The sequence below is a fragment of the Mauremys mutica genome, chromosome 19 (assembly GCF_020497125.1).
Source record: "Mauremys mutica isolate MM-2020 ecotype Southern chromosome 19, ASM2049712v1, whole genome shotgun sequence".
Lineage (NCBI taxonomy): Eukaryota > Metazoa > Chordata > Testudines > Geoemydidae > Mauremys > Mauremys mutica.
This window is the reverse complement of record NC_059090.1, coordinates 1,606,304-1,634,298: the sequence shown is the minus strand read 5'-3', so window position 1 is coordinate 1,634,298 and position 27,995 is coordinate 1,606,304. Positions and strand designations below refer to the sequence as shown.

The 27,995-nt window shown below is 58.1% G+C and overlaps 2 protein-coding genes across 4 annotated transcripts; one reads left to right on the top strand and one right to left on the bottom strand.

The window, feature by feature from the left end:
* Positions 1-9: 9 nt before the first annotated feature.
* LOC123353138 (fibrinogen-like protein 1-like protein) lies at positions 10-27,995 on the bottom strand. Of its 3 annotated transcripts, XM_044993988.1 has the most exons (5): positions 27,977-27,995; positions 6,782-6,882; positions 3,172-3,315; positions 2,381-2,443; positions 12-1,082 (listed from the first exon to the last, which is right to left on the bottom strand). In XM_044993988.1, exons 2-5 carry the CDS (start codon positions 6,783-6,785, stop codon positions 454-456), a joined length of 840 nt encoding a protein of 279 aa, XP_044849923.1. In that variant the 5' UTR covers positions 6,786-6,882; positions 27,977-27,995; the 3' UTR covers positions 12-453. The 3 variants fall into 3 exon arrangements, with proteins under 3 accessions (XP_044849921.1, XP_044849923.1, XP_044849922.1); XM_044993986.1 differs by lacking the exon at positions 27,977-27,995 and having other exon boundaries at positions 10-1,082; positions 3,172-3,342; positions 6,782-6,982; XM_044993987.1 differs by lacking the exon at positions 27,977-27,995 and having other exon boundaries at positions 6,782-6,981.
* On the top strand, positions 15,368-21,216 carry LOC123353140 (fibrinogen-like protein 1-like protein). The gene is made up of 3 exons (XM_044993991.1): positions 15,368-15,521; positions 18,474-18,584; positions 19,947-21,216. The coding sequence occupies exons 1-3, from the start codon at positions 15,518-15,520 to the stop codon at positions 20,624-20,626; spliced, it is 795 nt and encodes a 264-aa protein (XP_044849926.1). The 5' UTR covers positions 15,368-15,517; the 3' UTR covers positions 20,627-21,216.

Genomic DNA, 27,995 nt, shown 5'->3' with positions numbered 1-27,995 from the left:
ATGCCTTTTTACTCCAAAGCTTTAATCCCTGCTAATGAGCAGTAGAGTGGGTGTTTATAAAAATCCTTCTGTGTCTCTGGATTTCGCCACCCCTGTGACCTCTGGAACTGCACATGAGTCTAAGAGCAAAAGACACTGAAAAGTCACTATGGATCGGAGGCATTTACTCTCCCTGGAGCTTCTACATCTGGACACTACAGGTTTTGCAAATGATTCTTCTGATTACAAATATAACAAAATCAAGTCAACGCAAAGCACAAGTGCCCAGCAGAGATTAGCTCAGAAAGTGCACGAAAGAAAAGAAAAGAGAAAGTTGCCCCATTTTGGATAAACATGATACTTCCCCCTCGAAGTTGGGTGTGAGGTTTGCCCATGACACACCCAAACCCTTTTCCCTCCCTTTGTGGAGCAGGGGTTGGCCTCACTGCAGACAGGAGGGTGGGGAAGGGGTGACTAACAGTAAGACGCTGGTTTGATGAGGATGGCGGAGGCTTGGCAGTTCCCACTACAGAAACTACCCCAAGTGATGCTCGCTTTGACGTTCAGTCGAACAGAATAACAAGCCGAGTACCACCAGCCCCCCCCATGGCTAGATGCACAGTTCCCACTGTAAGTGTCCTGATCCAGGTCTTTAGTGGAGAACTTCATGTTGTCATGAACGGTGGTTGGATTGTTTGAAGTCATGGCGTCCCCTGCAGTCCCCGTATAAGAGCCCAGCCTCAGCCTGTAGCCGTTGGACTCATCTTCCAGACCGAAGAGGTTGTAGTCTGCGTATTTCATGGTGCCGGATGAATCCTGGATGACAAACCTGACCTGGTAGACCTTCTGCTTGGTGATCCGATAGATGTACTCCATCCCCAGCCAGTAGTCATCCTGCACATTGCCAAAGCCGTACTTGTAGGTGCTCCAGGACTCGGCCCAGGTGATCTGCGTGTCGTGCCGGTTCCGCTGGAGGACTGTCCAGCCCTCGCTGGTGCTGTTCAAGTCACAGTAAACGACAATCTGGTGGAGTCCTGTAGGCTGGATCACGAAGACACCGCTGACCCTGTTCCAGGTTATCTCGCTGCAGTCCTTGGGCCAGACTGTGCACAAGAGAGAGATCGCTTTCACTAAACCCCCTGGAACAGAACCCTGCTCAGCTCTTTCCACCCTGGTCAGTGAGAAAGGGCCCCTCTGGTGTGCCACAGACAGCAGTGTCTGCATTGACACCCCGCATGCTTTGCCAGCCCATTGTCAAAGAGGCTTCAACAATGGATGCAGACGCTGAGCCCGAACCTGCTGGCACAGCCCTGGCGTTAGGTCCTGCCACCCGCTCCTGGGCAGTTTATTCTCTGACTAGCTACTTTGCACATGCACAGGCAGGTTTCCCAGAAGACAAACAGGCCCCTGTTCATACTGTGCAGGGGCTTTCGGGGAGGTGTTTAACACTGCAGCCATGATGCGTGGGACCAGGGCCGGCTCTAGACCCCAGCGCGCCAAGCAGGCGCGTGGGGCGGCCCTTTCCCTGGGGGGCGGCATTTGGCTCCGGCTGAGCTCCCGCAGGCATGCCTGCGGCAGGTCAACCGGAGCCCGGGAGGAGCGGACCTGCCGCAGGCATGACTGCGGCGGGTCCCCTCTTCTCGCGGCTCCGGTTGAGCTCCCGCAGGCATGCCTGCGGCAGGTCCGCTCCTCCCGGGCTCCGGTTGACCTGCCGCAGGCATGCCTGCGGGAGCTCAACCGGAGCCGCGAGAAGAGGGGACCCGCCGCGGGACCGGGTAAGGGGCGGCGCTGCGCACGGCTGCTTGGGGCAGCCTATTTTCTAGAGCCGCCCCTGCGTGGGACACTGCAAGCTAACAGCACTGTCTGTCCTGTGGGGTGACTATTTTACAGCAGCGGGTTCTGTACCCCCTCAGCTCTCAGCAAACTGCTGTGCCAAGGGCTCTCCAGCACGGTCTGTGTGCTGAGGCCACGGACACCAGCTGCCAGGGAAAGGTGGGGACTGCAGAGTCAAACGATCTTGCCACTCATCCCAAATTTTGGCTGCAAACTCCCCACACCTGTAGTAGTGAGGGACACGGCCCAGTGGGTCACAGCTGTGGGTCCTGGATCCCCCCCAGTCTATCAGTGGTGCCACTTTTCCTGCAGAAAGATCATGATCCAAAGCTTCTCCTTTGCAGGACACGTATCAAGCCCTTCCCCCACACCCTCCCACACTGAATTCTGCCATCAGCATTTCTGCTCCCAGGGGCCTGTATAATCCCTGGGGATTCCCCTATGGCCGGCTCAGACATTGCATCCCAATGCCTTGTTATGCCCTGCAGGTAGAAGCTGTGGGAATAACCATTGTTCTTGCATCTCATTTCTGCAGGGCGTGGATAGGTGAAGCGTGGGATACTCTTACCGTGGGCCTCTGGTAACTCCAGGTCACTGGCTCGGCTGTGCCGCAGGCTCCCTTTCCCCTGATCTGTAGGGACAGGAATTGGGAGATCTGCCTGACATGAGGAGTTTTCAGAGACTGTCTCCCCAGCACCAGCTCCACAGCAGAGTGTTAGCAGTGCATTCGCCTCCCCTTCTCCATGTCCCTGAAACCCTCATCTGGGACAAACCGTTCTTCTGCCCACACTTCTGCAAACCCCCCTCACTGCTCTACCTGGCTCCTGTCTGCTACCCTCCAGTCTGGCCCAAATGCGGCCACCAAACTCACTGCCCGCTCCTGTGACTCTGCCCACACCACCTTGTGCCTTCCAATCCCTTCCCTGGCTCAGCAGCTCCTCCTGCAGCAGCTTCCAGCCCCCGCGCCTCCCCTGGAGCTCAGCACAGCCCTGCCCTGCCCAGCTCGAGCTCTGTGTTAATTCTGCACCAGTCGCCCTGCTGCCGGAGCACCCCCATCTCATCCCGTCTGCCCCCTGCCCCGCTCGGGCCCGCGCTGCACCAGTTCACTCCTCCACACCCCCTCTGCTGCTCAAGGCAACCAGCACCTCCTGGCTTTGTCCTGTGCTGCTCCCTGCCCTGCAACGGGCCAGCCCCTGTGCGCCCCCCAACCTCCCTCCCCTCCCTCAAACCGCCAAAGAGCTCAGCGGGGTTTGAACAGAGAGCTACGGGTGGAGTGTAGCCTTCAGGCCCCCATAATCCCCAGGCAGCCAGTGAGTGAGGGCCAGGGGTGAGGCCTATAGAAGCAGACACATGACACACCTGCCTTCAGGTCCTTCGGGTGGATGTTCCTGATGGCATGGGTGGGTCCCTGTAAGATGTTCAGGTTGTGTATTTCCAGGGGGAGAACTGGGGCTGACAGGGCCAGCAGGCCGGTGAGGAGCAGGAGACGAGGGCACCGGGCAGCTGCAAAAGGGAAGAGCCGGCGAGAAGCTGGGAACACAAACCCGCCCCTCAGGAGCCGCGACTCTGCCAGGGAACGGCACAACCCTCCCGCCGCGCCCAGCACGGACTGGCACTGCTGCCCTCGCCCGTCAGTCTGGCTGGGCAGCCGGCCACTGGCCAGGCATGCTCGGGGCAGAGAGGAGACGCTAGGAACCGGCCCCGTTGGGCCACAGACTCCCAGGAGGGGGGAGTTTGGGATTCACCCTGGAGAAATGTTCCTGCCCCCCAGAGACACCCCTGTGCCATGGAAATAACCGGGAGGGAGGGAGAGTGGGTGAGAGAAAGGGAAAATGGAGATTGGGGCTGGGGGGGCACTGAGAGCCCGGACGGGGGTCGTGAGGGGTGGGGGGGTGGCCACAGAGCCGCAGGGAAAGGAACCCTGAGGGGTGGGGGCTGGGTGGGTACTGGGAGTTCCTCCTGAAGGGACGGTGGTTGGCCAAGGTCACTCAGCCCAGGATGTGGGAGGGGGACTGGCCAGGGGCACTCAGAGCCTGGGGGGGCTGTCTGGGGGGGCACTCAGAGCCCCAGGAGCTGGAGGGGGGGCACTGGCCAGGGGCACTCAGAGCCGGGGGGGGCTGTCTGGGGGGGCACTCAGAGCCCCAGGAGGTGGAGGGGGGGCACTGGCCAGGGGCACTCAGAGCCTGGGGGGGCACTCAGAGCCCCAGGAGGTGGAGGGGGGCACTGGCCAGGGGCACTCAGAGCCTTGGGGGGGCTGTCCGGGGGGGTACTCAGAGCCCCAGGATGTGGGAGGGGGACTGGCCAGGGGCACTCAGAGCCTGGGGGGCTGTCCAGGGGGGCACTCAGAGCCCCAGGAGCTGGAGGGGGGGCGCTGGTCGGGGGCACTCAGAGCCCGAGGAGGGGCTGTCCAGGGGGAGCACTCAGAGCCCCAGGAGGTGGAGGGGGGCACTGGCCAGGGGCACTCAGAGCCTGGGGGGGCTGTCTGGGGGGGCACTCAGAGCCCCAGGAGCTGGAGGGGGGGCACTGGCCAGGGGCACTCAGAGCCTGGGGGGGCTATCTGGGGGGGCACTCAGAGCCCCAGGAGCTGGAGGGGGGGCACTGGCCAGGGGCACTCAGAGCCTGGGGGGGCTGTCGGGGGGGGCACTCAGAGCCCTAGGAGGTGGAGGGGGGCACTGGCCAGGGGCACTCAGAGCCTGGGGGGCTGTCCAGGGGGGCACTCAGAGCCCCAGGAGCTGGAGTGGGGGCGCTGGTCAGGGGCACTCAGAGCCTGGGGGGGCTCTCCGGGGGGCACTCAGAGCCCTGGGAGGTGGAGGGGGGGCGCTGGTCGGGGGCACTCAGAGCCCGAGGAGGGGCTGTCCAGGGGGAGCACTCAGAGCCCCAGGAGGTGGAGGGGGGGGCGCTGGTGTGACGAAATGGGACTGGTTTTAATGTTCCCTCTGAATACTGGGGGGGGGGGGGCTCAGCTCTGGCTGACCCTCTGTTGCCTGGCAACTAATGGCCAGGCCCTGACCTCCTGGCCCGGGGCAGAGACACAGCCCAGAAAGGAGGGGCTGGAGGGGGGTTGGGAGTTTGGAAGCTGGCTGGAAGATGGAGGGGAGCCCCGAGGTGGCTCTGGGAGGCCACCTCTGGCCTCCCAGCGGGGCTCTGGCCTCCCTGGGGCCCCAGATGGACCTAACTAAGGGGGGGTCTTGTTGTCTGTACTGGCAAGACCTGTTGTGGACTGTGTTCCTGTCATCTAAATAAACCGCTGTCTTACTGGCTGGCTGAGAGCCACGTCTGACTGCGAAGTGGGGGTGCAGGACCCTCTGGCTTCCCCAGGACCCCGCTGGGGCAGGCTCGCTGTGGGAAGCACACGGAGGGGCACATGCTGAATGCTACGTGTGAGCTTCCTGCCCTGCAGACAGTCTGCTCCAAGGGAGAGGAGGCTCCCCCCAGAGTCCTGCCTGGCTTTGTGGGGAGCAGTTCCAGAGCATCACCTGGGGACTCAGTGACAACTGGTCAGGGGCACTCAGAGCCCCAGGAGGTGGAGGGGGCCATTGGCCAGGGGCATTCAGAGCCTGGGGGGGGGCTGTCCGGGGGGGCACTCAGAGCCCCAGGAGGTGGAGGGGGGGCACTGGTCAGGGGCACTCAGAGCCTGGGGGGGCTGTCCGGGGGGGCACTCAGAGCCCCGGAAGGTGGGGCTGAGGGGAGGGACTGTCCCGGGGCACTCAGAGCCTGGGGGGGGGCTGTCCGGGGGGGCACTCAGAGCCCCGGGAGGTAGGGCTGAGGGGAGGGACTGTCCTGGGGAACTCAGAGCCTGGGGGGGGGGCTGTCCAGGGGGGACACTCAGAGCCCCAGGAGGTGGAGGGGGGGCACTGTCCCGGGGCACTCAGAGCCTGGGGGGGCACTCAGAGCCCCAGGAGGTGGAGGGGGGGCACTGGCCAGGGGCACTCAGAGCCTGGGGGGGCTGTCCGGGGGGGCACTCAGAGCCCCGGGAGGTGGAGGGGGGGCACTGTCCCGGGGCACTCAGAGCCTGGGGGGGCACTCAGAGCCCCGGGAGGTGGAGGGGGGGCACTGTCCCGGGGCACTCAGAGCCTGGGGGGGCACTCAGAGCCCCGGGAGGTGGAGGGGGGGCACTGTCCAGGGGCATTCAGAGCCTGGGGGGGCACTCAGAGCCCCGGGAGGTGGAGGGGGGGCACTGTCCAGGGGCACTCAGAGCCTGGGGGGGCACTCAGAGCCCCGGGAGGTGGAGGGGGGGCACTGTCCAGGGGCATTCAGAGCCTGGGGGGGCACTCAGAGCCCCGGGAGGTGGAGGGGGAAGGGCGCACAGGATTTCAGGAATTCCCTGGCAGTGCAGAGCTGCTGGCGGCAGGGAGGAGCCAGCCCTGACAATCCCCAGTTGGGATCCCTGGCTGGGCTAGTGGCTTTGGGGGCCCGTGGCCAGGCTGCAGCGGAAGGTGACCTGCAGGAAACGCCTCGGCCTCTGCCCCCTGCTGGGAAGGGCCTGGGCCAGACAATGACCCACCGCGCAGTGTCCCAGCTCCCTGCCCCGCGCCGGCAGGGCACGGCCCCTCCTCTGTAGGGCGGTTGGCATGTACCTAAGTGCTGCTTCCTCCGTCCCCAAAGGCCTCTCCCAGCCGGTCTCCGGCAAGCCCTGCCGTTCAGTACGCCACCACCCCGGCTGTGACATACCCGGGGGGGGGGACCCATCGGGGGTGGGGGGCTGTCACACAGCTGGGGAGTTTCACCCGGCTGGACAGGGGTGACACGTCACAGACTCTGTCTCCCTGGAGCTGGTGACTCTGCTCCTCTGAGTCTCAGCTCGGGTGTCTCTCTGCCCTTCCCCCCAGTCGCCCCCGGGCGAGGCGGGAGCGCCCCACGTTGAGTTCTGGACCCACAAGTGCTGGTGGGTTCCAATCCCAGCTGACCACGCCCACCCAGCCCTAGTGCGGAGCAGAAGGGCCCAGCGCTGCCCCACAGCCCCTCTTACCCATCACCTCCCCGCAGCACGTCTGTCCCAGGCTGAACGCTGCTGCTCTGTGCAGAGGGGCCGTCCAGGTGGAGGCAGCACGTGGCTGGCACTTATAGCTCCTGCCGTATAGCGACTGCTCCCCCTAACCCCCGCCCTGCTGCGCTCTGGGGATGCTGCCCTGCTGCGGAGCCGTCAGGTGTCTTCAACTGGAATTTGTTTGGAGAGAAACTGCGCTAAGGAGCCTTATCAGCCCTGGGCAGAGAGTACCTGGGAGCCTGCCTGGGTCGGGCGGGTCTGGTACAGCCTCCCCCCAGATAAGGCTCTTCCCTGGAACTGCCACCCATGAGAATGAGGAATGAGTCCCTCCGAGGTAACACCCGGGGCAGCGAGGGCAGGGCAGGGCATGGCCTGCTCCCCTGGAGCATTAGGGCTTTCAGGAGTCAGAGGTGTCAGCGGAGCAGGTTATGGTTGTACGTTAAAGCAGCGAAGAAAGTTGGGGGGCAGAGGAACTGGGTGCTCTGCCCCCCACCATGCCTGGGCCCTGTTTGCAAGGCAGCAGTCACACTGTCCCCTTTATCCAGGGAGTGCCCACTACACCCATCTCATGTAGTCCTCGGCACAGGGAGGGGGAGCATTTTCCCAGCTGAAGGATGTTCGTCCAGGACTCACCGACCCCTATTCCTGGATGGGTGAGTGAGCTGGGAGAGAGGTCGCCATGTAGCCTGCACTTGTCAGTGGCTCCTGGATTCCTCTGGGAAAGGGTTAATCAGGGGCTTAGTTTAGTCCACACTTGGCTTTCTCAGCAGTGCTGGACTCTGGTGGCAGGGAGGGGTCCAGCTCGCACCCTTTCACCTGGCAGGGAAAGTTACCCAAAAGTTAGGCTGTTCTCACAGGCTGTCGTAGTTACTGTGACCGTGGCAGGGAGGATTGGTGCTTGTAGGACATCGGATACCTTCCCTCCTCCGAGAGCTGTGCAGTAACCAGAACATCCCCCACAGGGAGAGGGTTTTGAGGGCCCTGGGCTCCTGGGAGCCAGGGCTTCTCTCGGCAGCCTGGAAGTCCTCGTCCCCCATCCACCTGCCAAGCAGGCAGAAAGAGAGGTGGGCAGGCGGGCGAGCTGGCAGGGAGCCAAGCAGCTCTCTGTGCAAAACCTGCCTGCTTTCCGCCTGAAGCCTTGTCCAAATCGACGTGTTCCCGCGAAACGTTTGCATTTTGACAAGCTGGCAATTTCTGATGGAAAAACGGCTCCACTGGCAAGTTCTGACCAGCCCCTCTCCTGACCGCACAGGTGCCCTGCATGTTTGCTGAGCGTGGAATCAGAACAGACTTGACTGAGGTGTTTGTGCCCTGGTAGGGTGACCAGACATCCCGATAAAATCAGGACCGTCCCGATATTTAGGTGTTTGTCCCACGTCCCGACTGATCTTTGGTCAGGACGCAATTTGTCCCAATATTTCGCCGGAAGCACGCTTTTTCTTTTGTTTTTGCTCCGCCGGCAGCACTCGGCTTTTTTTTTTCTCCACGGGCAGACACCGCCCCCCATGTGTCCCGATATTTTCTTCCTCTCATCTGGTCACCCTGTGCCCAGGGATGCCATCTCAGGCCAGCTCCCCCAGCTCCCCGGTGCTCACATTCTACTGGTGGTGACGTCTGACCCTGGCGAGATGAAAGGCCTCTGCAGGTTGTTTCCAGCAGTGTGAGCTTTAGCTGCAGGCTTCTGTCCCCAGCCATGCCATGAACGAATCTGTCTAGCCAGGCTGGGCATCCTGCCTCATATGTGGTCAGAAGTCACATGGGCCCTTCCACGGACTAGGTGGCAGCATCTGGCCTGGGGAAAACACAGACATCTGCCATGTGCTCACCCCAGAGATTTCTTTCTTTCTGCAAACTGAAGAGGCCTCTCTCCTGTAGCTGCAGCGGAGGTTGCGAGGAGGCCAGCAGGCCCTTTGGCCCCCTGCAGACTGGGGGAGGCCCTGACCAGTAACTCTAAAGGCCAGAAGACCCTACGTAACAGGTGGGGAACAGGACTGTGACGTTACGTTGCTGTTCCATGGTTCCTTTCTCCTCAGCTGAAGAAGAAACTGAGCCCTGAAGCAAGGCTGCAGACTGGCCTGGCCGTGGGGCTGACCCAGTATACACCGGAGGGTGGGAGAAGGAACAGTGAGGCTGGTGGGTTCCTTCTTCTAAAAAGAAAAAAAACAGAGCATGTTTTTACATCCTACTTTTGACTCCCCGGCCAGTGGGTGTGATCATTCCAGGTAGAAAAGTCAGCCTGTAATGCCCGGCTCCTGCTCGCTGCTCCGATGGAGACTCCACTTCCCCTCTCCTCCCCGTAAGGCAGGGGAACTGCCAGCCACTGCCTGTTACTGTCTGCACCCAGCAGCAACACTCCTCTGCCTCCTGCTGCCCTCTCCTCTGCTGAGGTCCCCCGTCCCCTGCTCTGGGACCCTCTCTGCTATGGGGTCAGACATGCGGGGAGAGCAGGGCAGGTCTGCGCCCTCAGCCCCTGGGCTCTCGCCCAGAGCTCTGCCCGCAGGTCCAGCCCTGAACATCACGGCGTCAGAGGAGCTTCTCCCACTATCACGGCAGCTCCTCCTGTCGGTGCCCAAAGCGCGGGACTCGCACTCAGCCCCTGAGAGTTGGGAACATTGCAGAATGGCCCAACCCTGTGTGCTGGGAGAGGACGACCACCCCACCTCCCTGGCTGGGGGAGCTGCCATGATCCCCCCATCTGCCAGCCTGAGCACTGTTCTCTGCGCACAAACCCCCAGACTCTCCCCTGCCCCCCACGTCCCCCTGAGCCTCCCTCCTGCCCCCATTCCCCTGTACCCCCCTCAGCCTCTCGCAGCTCCCCACACCCCTGCCCCTCAACCTTCCCTCACATTCTCCTGCCCCCACATGCCCCTGCACCTCCCTGAGCCGCTCTCATGGCCCACATGATCACCTCCAACCCCCTCAGCCTCTCCTCTGCCCCATCCCCATGCCCCCCTCAGCCCCTGCCCCCCTCAGCCTTTCCCCTGCCCCCCTCAGCCTTCCCTGCTGCCCCTGTCAGCCTTCCCCCTGCACACTCTGTCCCCCTCAGCCTGCCCCCACATCCCCCCTGCAACCCGCTCAGCCTTCCCCCCACATCCCCTCACAGTCCCCAGTCCCCATGCTCTGTCCAGGCCCCGAACCATACGGCATCAGCCAGGCTGCCTGTGGGCTCGGCTTCAGCCTCCTCGAGCCCAGGGGAGGTGGCAGCCAGCGGGAGGAGGGCAGCCTGCCTGCCACACGTGGACAGAGCGTGGGGACGTGGCGGCCCTCGCGCAGGCCTCAGCCCCGCTGGCAGCAGTGGGAGATGGCGAAGGGACAACTGGCGAGTTGGCGCCTTTGGCCACGTTTCCATGGGACAGGTGAGAAGCCCCCACAATCCCGAGTCACGATCAGAGCGCGAGGGCGGCCGCACTGCTGCCCCTGCTGTGCATGGGGTCGGCCCAGCCCGCCCAGCTCACCCCCCACCTCCTGGCCGCTCCCGCCAGGGGCTCCGTCTCCATGCCCAGGAGCCCTCCAGCAGCTGGAGAGAAACGGGCCTGCGAGCTGCCAGGCCTCACTGCGGGGGAGATGCGTTGACTGGGCAATCGGCCGGAATCCATTGGAAGCTGCTTTACTTGTTTGTTGGGGCAGCCAGACTTAATGGAGCCGGCTGCAGCTGGCATTCGGGGTGTGTGGGCCAGGGGGAAGAGGCAGCATGAATTGCACATGGGAGATAGTGGATAGTTCTCTGAAGATGTCCACGCAATGTGCAGAGGCGGTCAAAAAAGCAAACAGGATGTTAGGAACCATTAAAAAGGGGATAGAGAATAAGACGGAGAATATCTTATTGCCCTTATATAAATCCATGGTACGCCCACATCTCGAATACTGCGTACAGATGTGGTCGCCTCATCTCAAAAAAGATATACTGGCACTAGAAAAGGTTCAGAAAAGGGCAACTAAAATGATTAGGGGGTTGGAGACGGTCCCATATGAGGAGAGATTAAAGAGGCTAGGACTCTTCAGCTTGGAAAAGAGGAGAGTAAGGGGGGATATGATAGAGGTCTGTAAAATCATGAGTGATGTGGAGAAAGTAGATAAGGAAAAGTTATTTACTTATTCCCACAATACAAGAACTAGGGGCCACCAAATGAAATTTAATAGGCAGCAGGTTTAAAACAAATAAAAGGAAGTTCTTCTTCACACAGCGCACAGTCAACCTGTGGAACTCCTTGCCTGAGGAGGTAAATTCATGGTGGTTAAGTCCATAAATGGCTATTAGCCAGGATGGGTAAGGAATGGTGTCCCTAGCCTCTGTTTGTCAGAGGATGGAGATGGATGGCAGGAGAGAGATCACTTGATCATTGCCTATTAGGTTCACTCCCTCTGGGGCACCAGGCATTGGCCAATGTCGGTAGACAGGATACTGGGCAAGATGGATCTTTGGTCTGACCCAATACGGCCGTTTTTATGTTCTTATCATAGAATCATAGAATCATAGAATCTCAGGGTTGGAAGGGACCTCAGGAGGTCATCTAGTCCAACCCCTGCTCAAAGCAGGACCAAACCCAACTAAATCATCCCAGCCAGGGCTTTGTCAAGCCTGACCTTAAAAACCTCTAAGGAAGGAGATTTCACTACCTCCCTAGGTAACCCATTCCAGTTCTTCACCACCCTACTAGTGAAAAAGTTTTTCCTAATATCCAACCTAAACCTCCCCCTCTGCAACTTGAGACCATTACTCCTTGTTCTATCATCTTCTACCACTGAGAACAGTCTAGATCCATCCTCTTTGGAACCCCCTTTCAGGTAGTTGAAAGCAGCTATCAAATCCCCCCTCATTCTTCTCTTCTGCAGACTAAACAATCCCAGTTCCCTCAGCCTCTCCTCATAAGTCATGTGCTCCAGCCCCCTAATCATTTTTGTTGCCCTCCGCTGGACTCTCTCCAATTTATCCACATCCTTCTTGTAGTGTGGGGCCCAAAACTGGACACAGTACTCCAAATGAGGCCTCACCAGTGCTGAGTAGAGGGGAATGATCACATCCCTCGATCTGCTGGAAATGCCCCTACTTATACAACCCAAAATGCCATTAGCCTTCTTGGCAACAAGGGCACACTGTTGACTCATATTCAGCTTTTCGTCCACCGTAACCCCTAGGTCCTTTTCTGCAGAACTGCTACCCAGCCATTCGGTCCCTAGTCTGTAGCAGTGCATGGGATTCTTCCGTCCTAAGTGCAGGACTCTGCACTTGTCCTTGTTGAACCTCATCATATTTCTTTTGGCCCAATCCTCTAATTTGTCTAGGTCCCTCTGTATCCTATCCCTACCCTCCAGCGTATCAACAACTCCTCCCAGTTTAGTGTCATCTGCAAACTTGCTAAGGGTGCAGTCCACACCATCCTCCAGATCGTTAATGAAGATATTGAACAAAACCGGCCCCAGCACCGACCCTTGGGGCACTCCACTTGATACCGGCTGCCATCTAGACATGGAACCATTGATCACTACCCGTTGAGCCCGACCATCTAGCCAGTTTTCTATCCACCTTACCGTCCATTCATCCAGCCCAGACTTCTTTAACTTGCTGGCAAGAATACTGTGGGAGACTGTATCAAAAGCTTTGCTAAAATCCAGAAATAGTACATCCACTGCTTTCCCCTCATCCACAGAGCCGGTTATCTCGTCATAGAAGGCAATTAGGTTAGTCAGGCATGACTTGCCCTTGGTGAATCCATGCTGACTGTTCCTGATCACTTTCCCCTCCTTTAAGTGGTTCAGGATTGATTCCTTGAGGACCTGTTCCATGATTTTTCCAGGGACTGAGGTGAGACTGACTGGCCTGTAGTTCCCTGAGATTCATTCATTGTTTGCATGACTGCACAAACTGCCCCTCACCCCCAAACCTTGTCCCCAAACGATCAGACTGGAGCACATCACACTAAGCAAACTGGTGCGACGTGCAACAAAATAAAGGTGTCCCATCTCGTGTCCTTTGTCACACATTTCAATGGCTTGTGCCACGTGCTGGCAGGTTGCAGGATCGAGAGGCGTGCATGCGGGTGAACTGCCTGGGTGCTCTTTTCCAGAAATATACGGATGTGACGGTGCTGCCCGTGGGAGCCAGCTGAGGTCACTCAATCAGGGTGAACTGCAAACCAAACGGGGCAGACAAACCCCAAACGCTGGTGATTATTCCAGTATGTAGATTTACCAACCAGCACAAAACAGCTTCTACAGTACCTCACTGGTCACTTAGAAGTCCAAACCACGCAGTTCCCTTAAAGTGCCCAGCCTCAGGCCTCCGTCCAGACACACCTGTCAGATATGATGATGATTCCTGAGAATCTTACTTCATCATATAAAATAAAAGGTTCTTCCAATCCCAAAGGATCAGCCACATACCCAGGTCCAATTATAACTTAGATCTTACCCAAAATACATGCTATAGCCAATTCTTATTAACTAAGCTAAAATTTATTAAAAAAGAAAAGAGAGAGTGTGTTGGTTAAAAGATCAATACACAGACAGACTTGAATTCAATTCTTGAGGTTCAGATACACAGTAGAGATGAGCTTGTAGTTGCCAAAAGTCCTTTTAGAAATAGTCCATAGGTTATGGTCCAATGTCCATATTCAGGGTGGCTCCAGTCAATGACTGGGGATCTCAATCCTTATGGCTTAAGGTTTCCCCCTCTTGAAACCCAAAGCAGATCTGAGATGAAGAAGGATCGTGTCCCAGGCTTCTTATACATTTCCAGCAGCATTTCGGCCTGAGAAAACAATAGGCTCAACTCCTTCTCCCAAACATCCTGGCAATTAGCACAGAGTAATTTATCCATTAAACAGTTCAGATACAGGTTAGCACAACCTTCAAAGTGACACATAGACAATAATACTATTTCACTCAAGTATCATCATAAATGTTAATATTCCGTTTTTGATTTTTGAATTAAAACTATAGCAATAGACAAGACTTGTTTGCTGACATCACAAGACCTGAGCAAACATCTCCCCTTCTACCTCTAACAATGCAGACTTGCATTTCAAAGCTCTAGTCATTTACATATCTTCCTAACCCGTCCTCAAAGTTCACCCATGGGTCAGGTCAGTTTATGCGTTAATTAACTCTTTCTGGCCCTGTCACCTTTCAATGAGATATTATATTATACTTATAACGTCACAACGGACATGGAGCTGTTCCCTCTAATGCACCAGTTCCTGCCCCCTGTATCCCAGCTGTCTGGCTGGGACACAGAGAGCAGCTGCCTTGACAGTCGCTGAATGAATCCAGTTTGATCCTCTTCCCTGTGGTCCAGATGCAGCAGCAGCACAGTCTCACTCCAGTCCACCCCACTCAGGTATCTCCTCACCCAGCCATGACCTGTAGGGACAATGGGGTGCGGGGTGGGGCTGTTCAGTCTCTGTAACCCCACGCGCTAAGCTGGGGTTAGTGATACCAAATGGCACTGAAAGCCCGAGGGGGGTGGGGAGAGGGGTTCCCACTGGGTGTGTGGGTTTGGTGAAAGGCGCCTACAAAACATTGGATCTGCCCAGTGCTTAAAGACAGAGCTGACTGGACTCAGCTGGAAGTCCTGGTTTCTTCTCAGTGATCCCTAGAGCTGAAAACACTGTGAAGCCGGTTTCCGTGGGCAGCTGGTGCTGTGGTGAAAGACGGTACAAGGGTCAGCAGCCGTGAGGTTCCCCCTAGCCAGGGAAGTCACTAAGAGCTGGACTCACTCCGGGCTGGAGGCCCCTCAGAGCATGGCATCGCAGCTGCAGGCAGAGACAGCAGCATGGAGCAGCAGCAGTGCTGAGCAGAGGCAGAGGCATCCCTGGCCTATGCCTACTCTCCCTGGTGCAGGAAGTGAACCCCCCCGAATGCCCCTGAACTCTTGAACTCTGCTGAGCTTGGCCAGTAAACTGGGTGTGGGGGCAGCAGAGGGGAAATGTGAGGGATGCGCCAAAGGGACATTCGTCCATTGGACTCTCTCACCCCAAGGTGGGAAACTGAGGCAAAGGGCTGCTGCCCAATGGATTGTAGGGTGGGCGTTTCATTCACAGTTCACATACTTCTGAGTCAGTCTTGTGGTTGTTTCCCCAATTCATGCTGCATTTCTTTCTCCTCTAAATAATAAAGTTCTCGTGTGTTAGACACAGACTGGGTGCTTGCGACTGGGGAACAGCTGCCTGTTAGGGGCGTGCTGGTCAGTTTCCCAGATTTCTGGGAGGGGCGCTCCAGCTGGTTCTGGTTTGCAATGCTAAGAGGAACTCTAGATCCTGACTCCAGTCCTTGTCGCTGCCAATACCACCTGGCACAAGTGTTACACCCCCATCACGTTCTACACAATCCTCATTCCTGCCATCTCCTCTGGCTTGATCCTCTCCATTTAGTGCGTCCTTTGTCTGGAGGGCCGATGATACGGTAACACCGCAGAATCCCACTGATAAATTAAATCCCTGGCTCACACCTGCCTGACTTCAGAAACGTTGGCATTCTCGGGGAGGAGGGAGGGAGCCCAAGAAGTCTAGTATCTGCGGTAAATAAAGGATGGGCAGACGTTCCGGTGGGGGCTCCCTCCCGGCCCACAGGCCAGGCTTGAGGCCAGCAGTTGAAAAAGCAAGATAAGCTGGGTGTGGAGTGGCGCTTTCCCCATAAAGGGATAGAGCCCTGGCTCTGGTTTCTGATGTGGAAGTGGAACGCTTCAGGTTGCTAATTCGTCAGCTCAGCTGCAGCCTCGGGATGGGTGAGTGTTATTGAAATGGCCAGCATTTCACACAGCCTGGAGAGGTAGGGCCAGAGCCCGGGGTGGTGGGCACCCGAGCCCCAGGCGGTGTGCGCATAGGGGGGAGGTCTATCCGGCCCCTGTGGGACACCATGTGCCCTGAGAGCCCGGGCACAGGAAGGAATGTGCCCAGACAGACGCAGTAACTACCACATAGAGAGGGGCAGCCTGCACTCCTCTCAGTGCCACCCCTGAGCGTGAGCAGGTGCACAAGGGGGAGGGAAGCCCTGGTGCATCCTCGCTTTCCCGACCCTACCTGGCCAAGGCACAAGGGATGGGGGCACAGGTACACGCTGCTTTTCCTTTGAAACGGAGCAGCATTTCCCCCAGCAAGTGCATGCTGCAGCATGAGCCTGGCTAGCTAGGCGTCTGGCAGTGCCTCCTGGTTGGTGAAGAGTGCCCCCGGGGCCATGGGGTACCAGGAGCCTGGCAGGGATCCCCAGCCCAGCACTCTGCTGGACCCTAGGCAGGAATCCTCCCTCCCTGCCCCGCCCCCAGGGACCTTTGGGCACTGGGGCCAAAGTACTTTAGAACAAAATGGAAGTAGCATAAGCCATGTTTTAAAAATGGGGAAACTGAGGTATGGTGCAGTGTAATGAGTTTTCCAAGGTCACAGGTAGAACTCCGGCCCTCTGTGTCTTACACCAGCGTCTACTATTACCAGATTGTTATTTCATTCAATTCCAAACATTGTAATTCTGGCTTGTCAGACTCACTGAAATCCTTCTCCTCTAAAGCTTTAACCCTTTGCCTGCCGTGGGGTTACGCATCTCTCTTCTCTCTCACAATGATACCTGAGATTGCTGGCAGCGTGCCACGGTTACTTGGGCTGTGACATTGTCTGAAGAATTTGGGTTCCAGCTCCGAAAAGAAGGTGTTTCCAGTGAAATCTGTCTGTGGATCATATCTGGGCACTGTTTCCATTGGAACAGCGGTTTTCTGCGTGTCGTTTACACTATGTTCTCTCTCTCTATCTCTAATTCATTTGCACGTTTGTATCACGGTCACTTGTGGGGTCACTTGTGGACTTGTGGGGTCACTTGTGGGGTTAGTTGTGGACTTTCTAACTTTGCAACCCCACATGAATACAATGATGACTGACAGAAAGGACGGTGCCAGACTCCGGTGCAGCTTTAACCTGCTCTGGTTTGACCCTCCCGCCCCGCCACACCCAACAAAAAGCTGCCATTTTACAACTGTAATGGGCCGGCAGCAGCCGTGATGAAACTTGGGACCTCTGGAGCTTAACACAGGAGCCTCTGCTGCAGGGTTCTCAACCTGTTTGCCGCTGGGGGCTGCAGATGCAGTGCTCTGTGTTACACAATATCTAATACCAGGGCCAGGATAGATATACCTGGGGGTGGGGGTGAATCAACTGGTTTCTGTACAAGAGCCTGGATTGCTCTGGGCTGCTGATCCCTGCAATGTCATTGTGACTCCCTGTGCTCAGTGCTGGAAGTGGCTGGGGAAAGCATGGGTGGGGAGGGGAAGGGGTGTCTATGATAATCCCAGCTGAAATTAATGGCCCTGCATGTGGTAGGGCAGCACTTGCAGTGCAGCCCTCAGTGACCTGGCTCCATTTTGAACTCTTTTTGGCCGGGACTGTGGCCCCTGGCGACTCTGCCCACTTTAAGCCTGGCCTGAGCTGGGCCCACAGAACAGCTGCAGTGTCGGCAGCGTGTCCCGCTCTGGGCTGCTGGGCTGCAGTGCAGGGGGCAGCTCTGTGCCCTGGGCACCTCTCACCTGGAGCTCGTCGGGGGGGGGGGGGGCAGAGCCCTGCCGGAGGCTGCCCAGCTGCTGTCTGTGTGGCTGAGCGGGCTCTGCCCTCCGGCTGGCGATAGTGACGGTGGACGGGGTGCAGCTGGGACAGAGGGGTTGCTCCGAGCGCCGCTCAGTGCAGCAGGCACCAGGAACATGCCCTCAGCCCCACGTGGGGCTTAACACTGGGGCGCTGTCCAGGCCAGCGAGGCTCACTGCTGCGGAGGCATTAGAGCCCTGGAGCAGAGACTGCGCGGGAGGGGAGGGGGAGAGGGCTGCTCCCCACCCTGCCTGCTGTCGGGCACGTGTCCCTCCCTGCCAGCTCCAGGCAGTCAGGGGCAGGGGTGATCCCACCCACCAAGCCTGCTTGGGAACCTGCCCACAGGACAAATTTCCACCTTGCGCCGGCTGTGGCTGACAGATAATGGTAGAAATGTGAATGCAGTGCCTTACAGGGCAGCCTCCTGCTCTGGCTGTGAGCTCCGGGTCCTGGCCAGCGGGGACGGGCAGGCGGGTGATGTCTGCTGCAGGCAGCCCAGGACCCTAAAGGCTAGCGGGGGGCACGTCCCCCCATTGCTCCGGACGCCTCTGGCGCTGACGCCCAGCAGAGGAGGCAGCACTCCCCTTGTAGTGGTGCAGCGCGGGGAGAGAGGAGGCAGCTGGCTGCTGGCTGAGCTCCTTCCCCATCACAGGGGGCTGCTTCGCCTGCCCTGCTGGCAGGGAGCGCTCCAGCCGGCCCTGACCCGCCCAGGACCCGGGAGCCAGGCACTTGGAGCCGCAATCTTTGAATGTTTTTAGCATGCAGCTGGGTCCCAGCTGTGTGCTAATCAGGCCGGCTGCAGAGATGGAGACAGTGGCAGGGCCGGGGGAGAGGCTTCAGCCCGTCTCCAGAGACTTGGGCCCACACCCCCCATGCTGAGCCCCTTTGAACATCCAGCCATGTCCTGCAGTGCCTACCTGGGAGCTGAGCTCTTGTGAAAATCTGGCCCAGTAGCTGATGAGCCCTCTGAAAACTCTGGCCTTAGCGTCTAAGGGTAACATTTTCAAGGGTGGCTAAGTCACTTAAGTGCCTAAATCCTGGTGACGTCTAGTGGGATTTAGGCACTTGTGAAACTCAATCCTGGTCTCATGTCCAGCGGTTTCTGTCCCCTGCAGGGTTCCAGTCCGGCTCTCTCCTGCTTCTGTCTGCGCTGTCCATGATGGTGCTCGTTTGCGTAGCCCCCGTGCAGGGCAACGGGGCCCTGGCCCACAAGAAGGTCGAGAGGGGTGAGTAGAGAACCCGTCGGAGAGCTTCTATCATCTGCCATATCCGAGATCAGGGTATCGTGGGCCTGATCCTGCTCCTCTCCCCCATACCGGTGTCACCCCCATATCCACTCACCCACTGAGTGCACCTTCCAGCCCCCGCCAGCGCTGGGCCCAAGGAGACGCTGAGTTCTCCGAAGGGTTAACAAGGCCGGCCTGCGCTAGTGAGCGCAACACTCCCATTCGGAGGCCTCCAGCGCCTGGGAATGGGCCAGCCGGGGTGGGGGAGGTGCTGCTCGACTGGCTGTTTGCTTTACACAGCTTCGTTATCCCGCCGCTGGCAGTGACTGAAGAGCGTTGGTACCAACCGCAGGGCAGCGCGTGGGACCCAGGCACCCCCGCCCCCAAACTGGCTGGGAGTTCTACACTTCAGTCTCCCCAACTCCTGCACTAAGCAAGCTAAGCTGTCCCTTAGGGCTCGCCCCAGCTAACAGCTGGGGAGCTCTTGCTCATGCCTAGATCCTTGCCCCAGAGTCCAGGCTGCCCTGCTAGGGGGGGTTCATTCCCTTCTCCCCACACCTCGGGGAGCTGCTCGGGGGCTTGCCCAGGCAGGCCGGGGGGCTGAGCCAGCTCCAGAGGTGGCCCGGAGCCCCTGCCCCCTGCCGTGCTCAGCAGCTCCTCCTCCTCGGCTCAGGAAGGAGGCTCAGCTATGGGGGAGGGGGCCAGAGGTGGTGGGGCACACGGGGATTGTCTGGGGGGCAGGGGAGCTGGGGGGCTCAGACTTGAGGGAGGACCCTGGGGAGGGGAGGGGCAGTTATACCAGTATAGCCACAGTGCTATCATTCTCCCAGGACCGTTCTGGACAATTTCCGCCCCAAAGACAAGCCCCTCGAGAAGGTGTCTGGAATTTTCAAAGGCGCCACAGGGAGTTGGATGCCTAAATCCCACTGGATTCCAATCGCAGTCGGGTGTCAAACTCCCTTAGGCTCTTTGAAAAATCCCATTTAAATTGTCACCTATGGGTTTCATAATTAATATTTGCTGAGATGGATCTGGCAGTGTCCCCCCCACCCACCCCAAACTATTTTGTCTGCAGTACAGACTCCGGAAGGATACAGAGCCTTGCTTTACACTTGATTCATCTCTTCAAAGTTTCTTCAAAACCAGCAGAGCAAGAAACTATTCTTATTTTATTTTATTTTTTTTGGTAAAATGAAAGTGTAAGATCTGGAGCCAGATTCTGTGGCCAGGAATGGCCGGGGCGGATTCTGTGGCTGTAGTATTGTGAAATACCTGCCTCTAAAAACCCAGCCTCCAGTTACCCCAGGCTGATTTGATCGAGCTGGCTAGCCCCCCCTTAACCTGATGTTCATGGCATTTCAGGGTTCCCCAAAGACTGCAGCTACATTCCCAGGGACAGCCCCAGCGGGGTCCATGTCATCCAGCCAGCAGGCTCTCCCCCTCGGGTGGTGTGGTGTGACATGGACACCGAAGGCAAAGGCTGGACCGTTGTCCAGAGAAATTCTTACAACACAGAGATCACCTGGAAGGAGTCCTGGAGCACCTACAAGTACGGCTTTGGGAACGTGCAGCAGGATTACTGGCTGGGCAACGAGTACCTGTCCCTGCTCACGCGGCAGAACACCTACAAGGTCCGCTTTGTCGTGGAGGACAAATCCAACAACACTCGCTATGCGGAGTACGACATCTTCAGTGTCGAGGATGAGCCCAGCGGGTACCCGCTGAGGCTGGGCAGGTACTCTGGGGACAGCGAGGACTATCTCACCACCTACCACTCCGGCCTCGGGGGCATACACGACAATATGAAGTTCAGCACAACTGACAAGGATCAGGACCAGACCAGTGGGAATTGCGCCAGTAGCTATGGGGGCTGGTGGTACGACAAGTGTCAGAACATCCTGCTGAATGGGAAAGGCTACATCTACTGGGCAGGGTTCTGTAAGAGTGGGGAGTGCAAGTCTTCCCTCATCCTGGTTAAGCCAACAGACGTGTGCTGGGTCCGGCAGGAGGAGCCCATCCTCCTTGGGAGCCGGCGCCGCTGAGAAGGGGAGACAATATTAGATCAGACACGGAGCACCCTCCCCCACCTAATCAGTGCAGTCCCTGCAATGCCTCCACTCTGCTCACCCCCTTCCCTGTTGGCTTCTGCATGGTAAATCCCCTGGAATAAACTCTGAGAGCTGCCCCCGCCGGTGTGTTCGAATGACATGAAGAGCGTGATTGGGGTGTATCCCTGGACCCCCCCTTCCACTCTGCCTCGCTGGAAGCATGTCACTCACTACGACTTTGGGTCCACATGTACCTCTGCTTCTCCCAGCCCTGCCACTGCCCCTTGGCATTCGTGATCAATGAATCATGGCACTGGATTTCTAGCAACTGTTACTGAGCATTTAAATGGGAGATGACACAAAGCCAGGACTTTACATCTGAATCCTGCATGTATTAGCAGTGGTGAGTTTGGGTTCAAAAACCTGGCCTCTGTGTTTTTAATAAATATGGTTATTACATGAGAAAACATTGCACCAATAATTAATTGTGGATAAACCAATGAGATTAGATAGACATGCAACAAAACCACACGATAAAGATATTGGTGTCCCTCTTCAACCCGAGGGGCTAGTCAAAGTTTGGGGTCCTGGGCAGGGGCGGCTCCAGGCCCCAGCACGCCAAGCCCGTGCTTGGGGCGGCATACCGCGGGGGGCGCTCTGCCGGTCGCCGGGAGGGCAGCAGGCGGCTCCGGTGGACCTCCCGCAGGACCTGCGGAGGGTCCGCTGGTCCTGCGACTTCGGTGGAGCATCCGCAGGTGTGCCTGCGGGAGGTCCACCAGAGCCGCGGGACCAGCGGACCATCCGCAGGCACGTCTGTGGGAGGTCCACCGGAGCCGCAGGACCAGCGACCAACAGAACGCCCCCTGCGGCGTGCCGCCGTGCTTGGGGCGGCGAAATGGCTAGAGCCGCCCCTGGTCCTGGGGATGTTCCAGTGGGGAGCAGAAATTGGGAATAGAGCCTGGTAATTTTTTGATGTCTTGTTTATTTACAAGGAACATACATAGTCCTGCTTCTCCAAACACAGCAGGAACCAACAACAGGGAATAGCCTCCCTGCTCTCAGCGCCAAGCCTCCGTAGCCAGCACCTGGCCCAAAAGCTCTCTGTGCTCCTGCCAAGATCACACCATGCTCACAGGCTTTGCTCAGCTTTCCTGCTCTGCCTCCGTGTCTTGGCTGCACTGCCCGGCTAGTCTCTTTCACACACTCACCAGGTCAGAATGGCACTCGGTGGAATCTTCTTCCCACCTGGTGGTAGTTTCTGGGCCCACTCCATCATGGCTTGTTCTACACGAGGCCCCCTTACCTGTTGCTTCCAACTGTCTGAAATGAAGCGTGCATCCTCACAGCTGAGTCAATGAGATTTTAACTCCACCCATAGCAAGGTATAATCCAGCTCCTAGCAATGTATTTATCTGTCAGGCTGACGTCCTCTGAGCATTTCCTGCCTGTTTGGCTTCAGTCTTCACTTCAATAAAAGTTACTTGTGACCAGATGCTGCACACCATTAATGCGAACAGCCCGGGGCAGGAACACCACCCCAGACAGGGGAAGAACAGGCTAAAGAATAACTACATGGATTCAAGTCAGCTGGGCCTGATGAAGTTCACCCTAGGGCAGGGCTCCTAAATCGTGGGCCGCAGCCCAAAGATGGGCCAGGACGTAGTCCTGGCTGGGGCACTGGCAGGGGTGAAGATGGGGGTGGGGATATGAAAGGGTGTTGCACCCCCCCCCAAAAAACCAACCCCTGCATCTTTCCATTCCCCTCCTGACCATGGCCCTTCAGTGCATTCCCAGGACACATGGCCCTGTCTAATTGGCCTTCCTGACAGAGCCTGCATGGAGACCGCGCGTAGGGGGGAGTTTGGTGGGGCAGGTTTGGAAAGAGGGATTTTTTCAGCGGGAGGGAAGCTGGGAGCCATTGAGGTGCAGCTGGAAGGTTTCCTCCTGGGGTGCAGACAAGGGGGAGGGGGTTGTTATTTTGCAGTTGGGAGTATCAGGGACCCCTCCCCCCGTGCACTGAGCTATCCCCTCCATCTCGGGTTCTGGTGGTGAGGTGGGGATGTGCTGGTTTGCAATGGGGGAGCGGAGGATCTCCCTCCCCAGGGCACCTCTCATCTCCGCTGTCCCCACCCCCCACTCTGCCCATTGCAGGCTGCGCTTGGTGCCCTCCCCAGGCTGGAGCATGACGCTGCCAGCGGGAGCCGCCTCAGCCTGTCCCGGGCAGCCGGCTCGCTCAGCCATTTTGCTGACTGGGGGCTCCCCTGCCAAACCCAGGATTCCCCTGCACCATTCCCCTCAACTTGGGGTCCCACCCACAGCCCAACTCCCCCCGGAACATGGCTACCCCTCCCCTTCCGAAACAACCTGAACTCTTCATACACCACAGCCCACCCCCGCCCTCTCCCCATGAGCCACCTGTGAGCAGCGCCCTCCATCTCAGACCAAACTGCTCTCGGTGTCACCCCACCCACGCCCCAGGGCCGGGCTGGTGCTCTCTGGGGCTGGACCCCGGCTGTGACTGGGGTAACAGGGCCTGCTCCTTTCTCTGCCCGTCTGCCCCCAGCTGGAGGGGGCTGCAGGAGACCCAGGCCCTGGCGCTGGGGCAGTTCCAGGGCTGCCGCGCCTGCCACGGGTGACGGGCAGCACCGAGGGACCTCAGCCCCCTCTCGCTTTGGCTCGATCTGGGGGTGAAGTCCAGGCTCTCGCTGCCCCTGGCTCTCCAAGGGAACGGGTGCTGGGCACTGCTGTGGGGGAGCAGGGGTGGCACCTGCCGTCAGGCCGCAGCACAGAAGGGGCAGGGTCGGGAGGGGAGGGGAAGGATGCTCCCGGCTGGTACATACCAATTCCAGCTATGGAATAATGAATCATTTTCCTGCAGAAGTGTGAGTGGGGGGGCCGCAGTGCCCGGTGCAGCTGCACTGCTGGGCCTCATACGTAAGGATCTAGCCGGAGCGATCTCAGACCCAAGCTCAGTGAGGCTCTTGGCGAGCTCCTGGAGGCCGGGGGAGGGCGCCGGGGACGGGCGAAGGGCGAACACAGCACCTGTCGGGAACAAGGGGACCGAGGAGGAGCTGGGAATTCCAGACCAGTCAGCCCCACTTCGAGGCCTGGGACGATACTGGACGAACATAGGGACTGAGCCCTTTGTGAGCCCCTGGAGGGGAACAGGCTGATGAGCCAGGCTGTGGGGCTACGGTGTATAGTGCCACAGCCTGAATCTTTCCCCACCTGCCTTCTCCCCCGACATGCTCCAGGCTACTCAGCCCTCATCGGTGGCCAGTGAATACACTGGGGGTGGGGGAGGAACTGCCAGGCTCTGCTGCCCAGTGGGCATGGGTCACTGTTTTTGTTCCGGCCCGAGGTGGAGGAGAGGCCTCGGGGTGGGGGGGTCGGAGGGTGAGCCCCCTCGCACCCTGAAGCAGCAGCTCCTGTCCTGCAGGGCTGGGCCCTGCTCTAGCAGCTCAAAAACTTGCTTGGTGGGTTACTCTGAATGGGGGAGGGGGGCATAGCCATCTGACCATGCCAAGAAGACAAGGGGGGGACATTGGGGGGGACATTGGGGGGTCCCCACCCTGACTAACACTCCAAAGTGCAGAGGGGATGCTCCTGCCAGGGCCAATGGGGTGAGGGGTCCGGAGGGTGCGGGGGAGGTTGTTCCCGGGGGAGCCATAGAGGAGTGGAGCAATTGAGGAAGGAAGAAGGGGATTGGTGCAGCTGGGAGCTGGGTGCTTTGAGCTGCTCTGTAGGGTAAATGGACATGGGTGTTGGGGGCAGCAGAAGAGCCTTGGGGGCACAAGAGGTGGTGGAGTGGCAGGGGGCACTGGGCAGGGGTGAAGAAGGGGGCGGGGAAAGGAAGTGGTTGGGGATGGTGAGGAGTGGGGGGGTTAAGAGGTGGGGTTATTGGGGAATGGGGCCGAGGAGGGGGGGGGGGCTGTGGGATTTTGGCGAGTGGGGGGATGGTCTGGGCAGTGTGATTTTTATAGGGGTGTTTGTGGGGTTGTGCAATGGGGTGGGTTTTTCGGGGAGCTGGGGTTGGAGTGGTGTGGAGAGGCAATGGGAGGGAGGGTGCCTGACAGGAGGTTTGGGGGACTTGGATTTATTTGGGGTTTGGGGGTGAGTTTAGTTGTGGGGGTTGGATGGATTGAAGAGGGTGGCTGGGGGATTATTTGGGGATTAGATGGGGCGGTGGGAGGGGGTTTAAGCAGAGGTGGATGGGAGTTGGGCAGGTGGGTTGGGGACTATACAGGGGTTGACTGGGGGCTGAGGGAGGGGTTATTTGAGGGTCTGTGGGGGGGTTGGGTGTGGGCTGAGGAGGAGGGTTAATTGGGGGTCTGTGGGGGGGTTGGGTGTGGGCTGATGTGGGGTTTGGGGGGAGGGGTCTGTGGGGGGGTTGGGTATGCACTGAGGAGGGGGGTTAATTGGGGTCTGGGGCATGGTTGGGTGTGGGCTGATGTGGGGTTTGGGGGGTCTGTGGTGGGGGTTGGGTGTAGGCTGACATGGGGATTGGGAGGAGGGGTCTGTGGGGGTGTTGGGTGTGCACTGAGATGGGGTTAATTGGGGATCTGTGGGGGGGTTGGGTGTGGGCTGATGTGGGGTTTGGGGGGTCTGTGGGGGTGTTGGGTGTGGGCTGAGGAGGGGGTTAATTGGGGTCTGTGGGGGGGTTGGGTGTGGGCTGATGTGGGGTTTGGGGGGGGGTCTGTGGTGGGGGTTGGGTGTAGGCTGACATGGGGTTTGGGAGGAGGGGTCTGTGGGGTGTTGGGTGTGGGCTGAGGAGGGGGTTAATTGGGGTCTGTGGTGGGGGTTGGGTGTGGGCTGAGAAGGGGGGTTATTTGGGGGATCTGTGGCGAGAGTCCAGAGGAGAGCAACAAAACTGATCAAAGGACCTGTGAGGAAAAAACTGGACGCGTTTAGTCCCAAGAAAAGTAGACTGAGGGGGAAGCTGACACCAGTCTGCACACGCACTAAGGGCTGTTATAAGGAGGATGGGATCAGGTGTTCTCCATGGCCACTGAAGGTAGAACAAGAAATATTGGGCACAGAGGAGGTTTGGGTTCGATATTGGGGAAACTTTGTAACTCTAAGGCCAGGGAAGTGTCAGAACAGGTCACCAAGGGCGGCTGTGGAGTCCCCACACTGGTGGTGTTTAAGGACAGGTTGGACGCTCTAGGTCTGCTTGGACCTGCCTCGGAGCTGGGGACTGGTCTAGATGACGCCTCCAGGCCCCTTCCAGCCCAACGTGTCTATAATTCTGTTTCAGGAGCCATGGAATTGATACAGCGCGAACCATCGGAACCACTTCCTGCCACCAGCCCCTGTTCTTCTGATGCTCGTTTATAAAGTCACAGCAGTTCTCAGGGGAGGGGGAGGCTGTTATCCAACAACACCATCTGAGGCCGGAGGCAGAACAGGAGCTCTGTTGCCTGGAGCAGGGCGAACGTTCAGGCTCCAGGCCGGCACTGCCCTGTTCAGGGTTTTCCGCTGGGGATGGGACGCAGCAGCGGAGGGGCAGACAGAGGCCTCAGAGTGGCAGTTTGGGTTAGAGAGATGAACTCTGCTGGTGCTCACATGGCCCAGAACTGCTCCTGAAGCCTGTCTGGCCCAGGGTGGGGTTTACACACCCCATCAAAGGGAGTTGCTGTTGCCTTTGGAATGCCCCAATGATGCCAAATAACAGGATTTTCAAAAATCTACCTGGTAAAGACTCTTCAGCTGCTCCTGGCATGGGGCCTCTCCCCTCCCCTCTGCAATACCCCCAGGGCCCTGCGTCTGCTTTATTTCTTCTCTGCCATCTCAGCATGTTCCTCCCAATGGCACCAAGCCTGTGGATTGCTGAGCAACCTTAAATCCTACTAGCTTCAGGGACTGGTGGGTGGTGAGGGTGCTCAGACTTTGCAGGGCTTGGCTTTGTGTTGGGCACTGGTCAATAACTGTGGCCCAGCACCTTTGCATCTGCTGCTCCAGCCTGGCTGATGCTGAATTTCCATAGTGCAGAGGTTCAGCTGGGACAGGTGTCCAAAATGTTGATACTTGTCTCAAGATAAGTAGGATGTGGTTAGTCTGGAAATCTTATCATAGAATATCAGGGGTGGAAAGGACCTCAGGAGATCATCTAGTTCAACTCCCTGCTCAAAGGAGGACCCCTCCCCAGACAGATTTTCCTCCCTGATCCCTAAATAGCCCCCTGAAGTTATGAACTCACAACCCTAGGTTGAGCAGGCCATTGCTAAAACCACCGAGCTATCCCTTCCCCGCTTGTCAGGTCAGCCCTTCTCACCAGTTACTGGCATATCTGGGGTTTGGCCTTAATGGAAATCCTGGGAGAAAGCCTCATGCTACTGCTGCTTCTGGGTCCACTACAAACCAGGAAATACAGGACCACGGTTAATGAGAGCAGCTCAAAAGATCATTTTTGCTGAGCCCAGCCCTGCACAGATTTCCAGCTTAGGTTTGCATTTTCAGCAAAAGTTCTTGTGGTTATTTTCTCCCAACCCCTTTGTGCCTCCATAATAGCCAGCCACCCCATCAGTCACATCCTGGCGAACTCCAGGGACAGGGCTGAGGGATAGAGGAGCAGATACACGACACACCTGCCTTCAGGTCCTTTGGGTGGAAGTTCCTGATTGCACGGATGAGTCCCGTTTAGATGGGCAGGTTCTGTGTGTCTGTGGTGAGAACTGGGGCTGTCCGGGCCAGCAGGCAGGTGAGGAGCAGGAGATGAGTGCACGGGGCAGCTGAAAAGGGATGAGCCGGAGTGAAGCTTGAAACACAAATGCAGGGGCCAAGAATCCCAATTCCCCCATCCTGGACAGAAGAAGTCAAATACTCACTGATGGACATTTGGTTCAGATTCTGAGACTGGTTCCTTGTGCAGCAAGTGAAGTCAACTGCACCTCAGAGCCGTGACAGAGCACTGTATAACCAGAGTCTGGTGGCTGTCTCTCACCCTGGGCTCTCCCCAGGATAGGCTGTTGTTCACACTAGTAAAATGATGTTAAAATGCTGAGAAGGAGCAGGGAAGAGGCACAAAAATGACTTGTGGCCTGGCCAGCACGCCTTCAAGCAGGCAACCCGAGGGACTGCAGCTAGCAGTTCAGAGGTCTGTCATTAAGGTCTCTCATCACCCAGCAAGAGGAGGTAGCCTGCATTTCACGTTTTTGCTCTAGCAGACAAAGGTGTAACGAGAGCTAGCAAAGGTGATGTTAGAAACATTGAAATTGGAAATCAATGTCAGTGTAGAAGAGTGACGGGACGTCACCCACCGGAACCAATTGTGCGGGGACGTGGGAATTCACTGTCACCTGGCCTCTGGGGATGGAGGCAGCACGTGGCTGGCACTTATAGCTCCTGCCGTATGAGGGGCAGG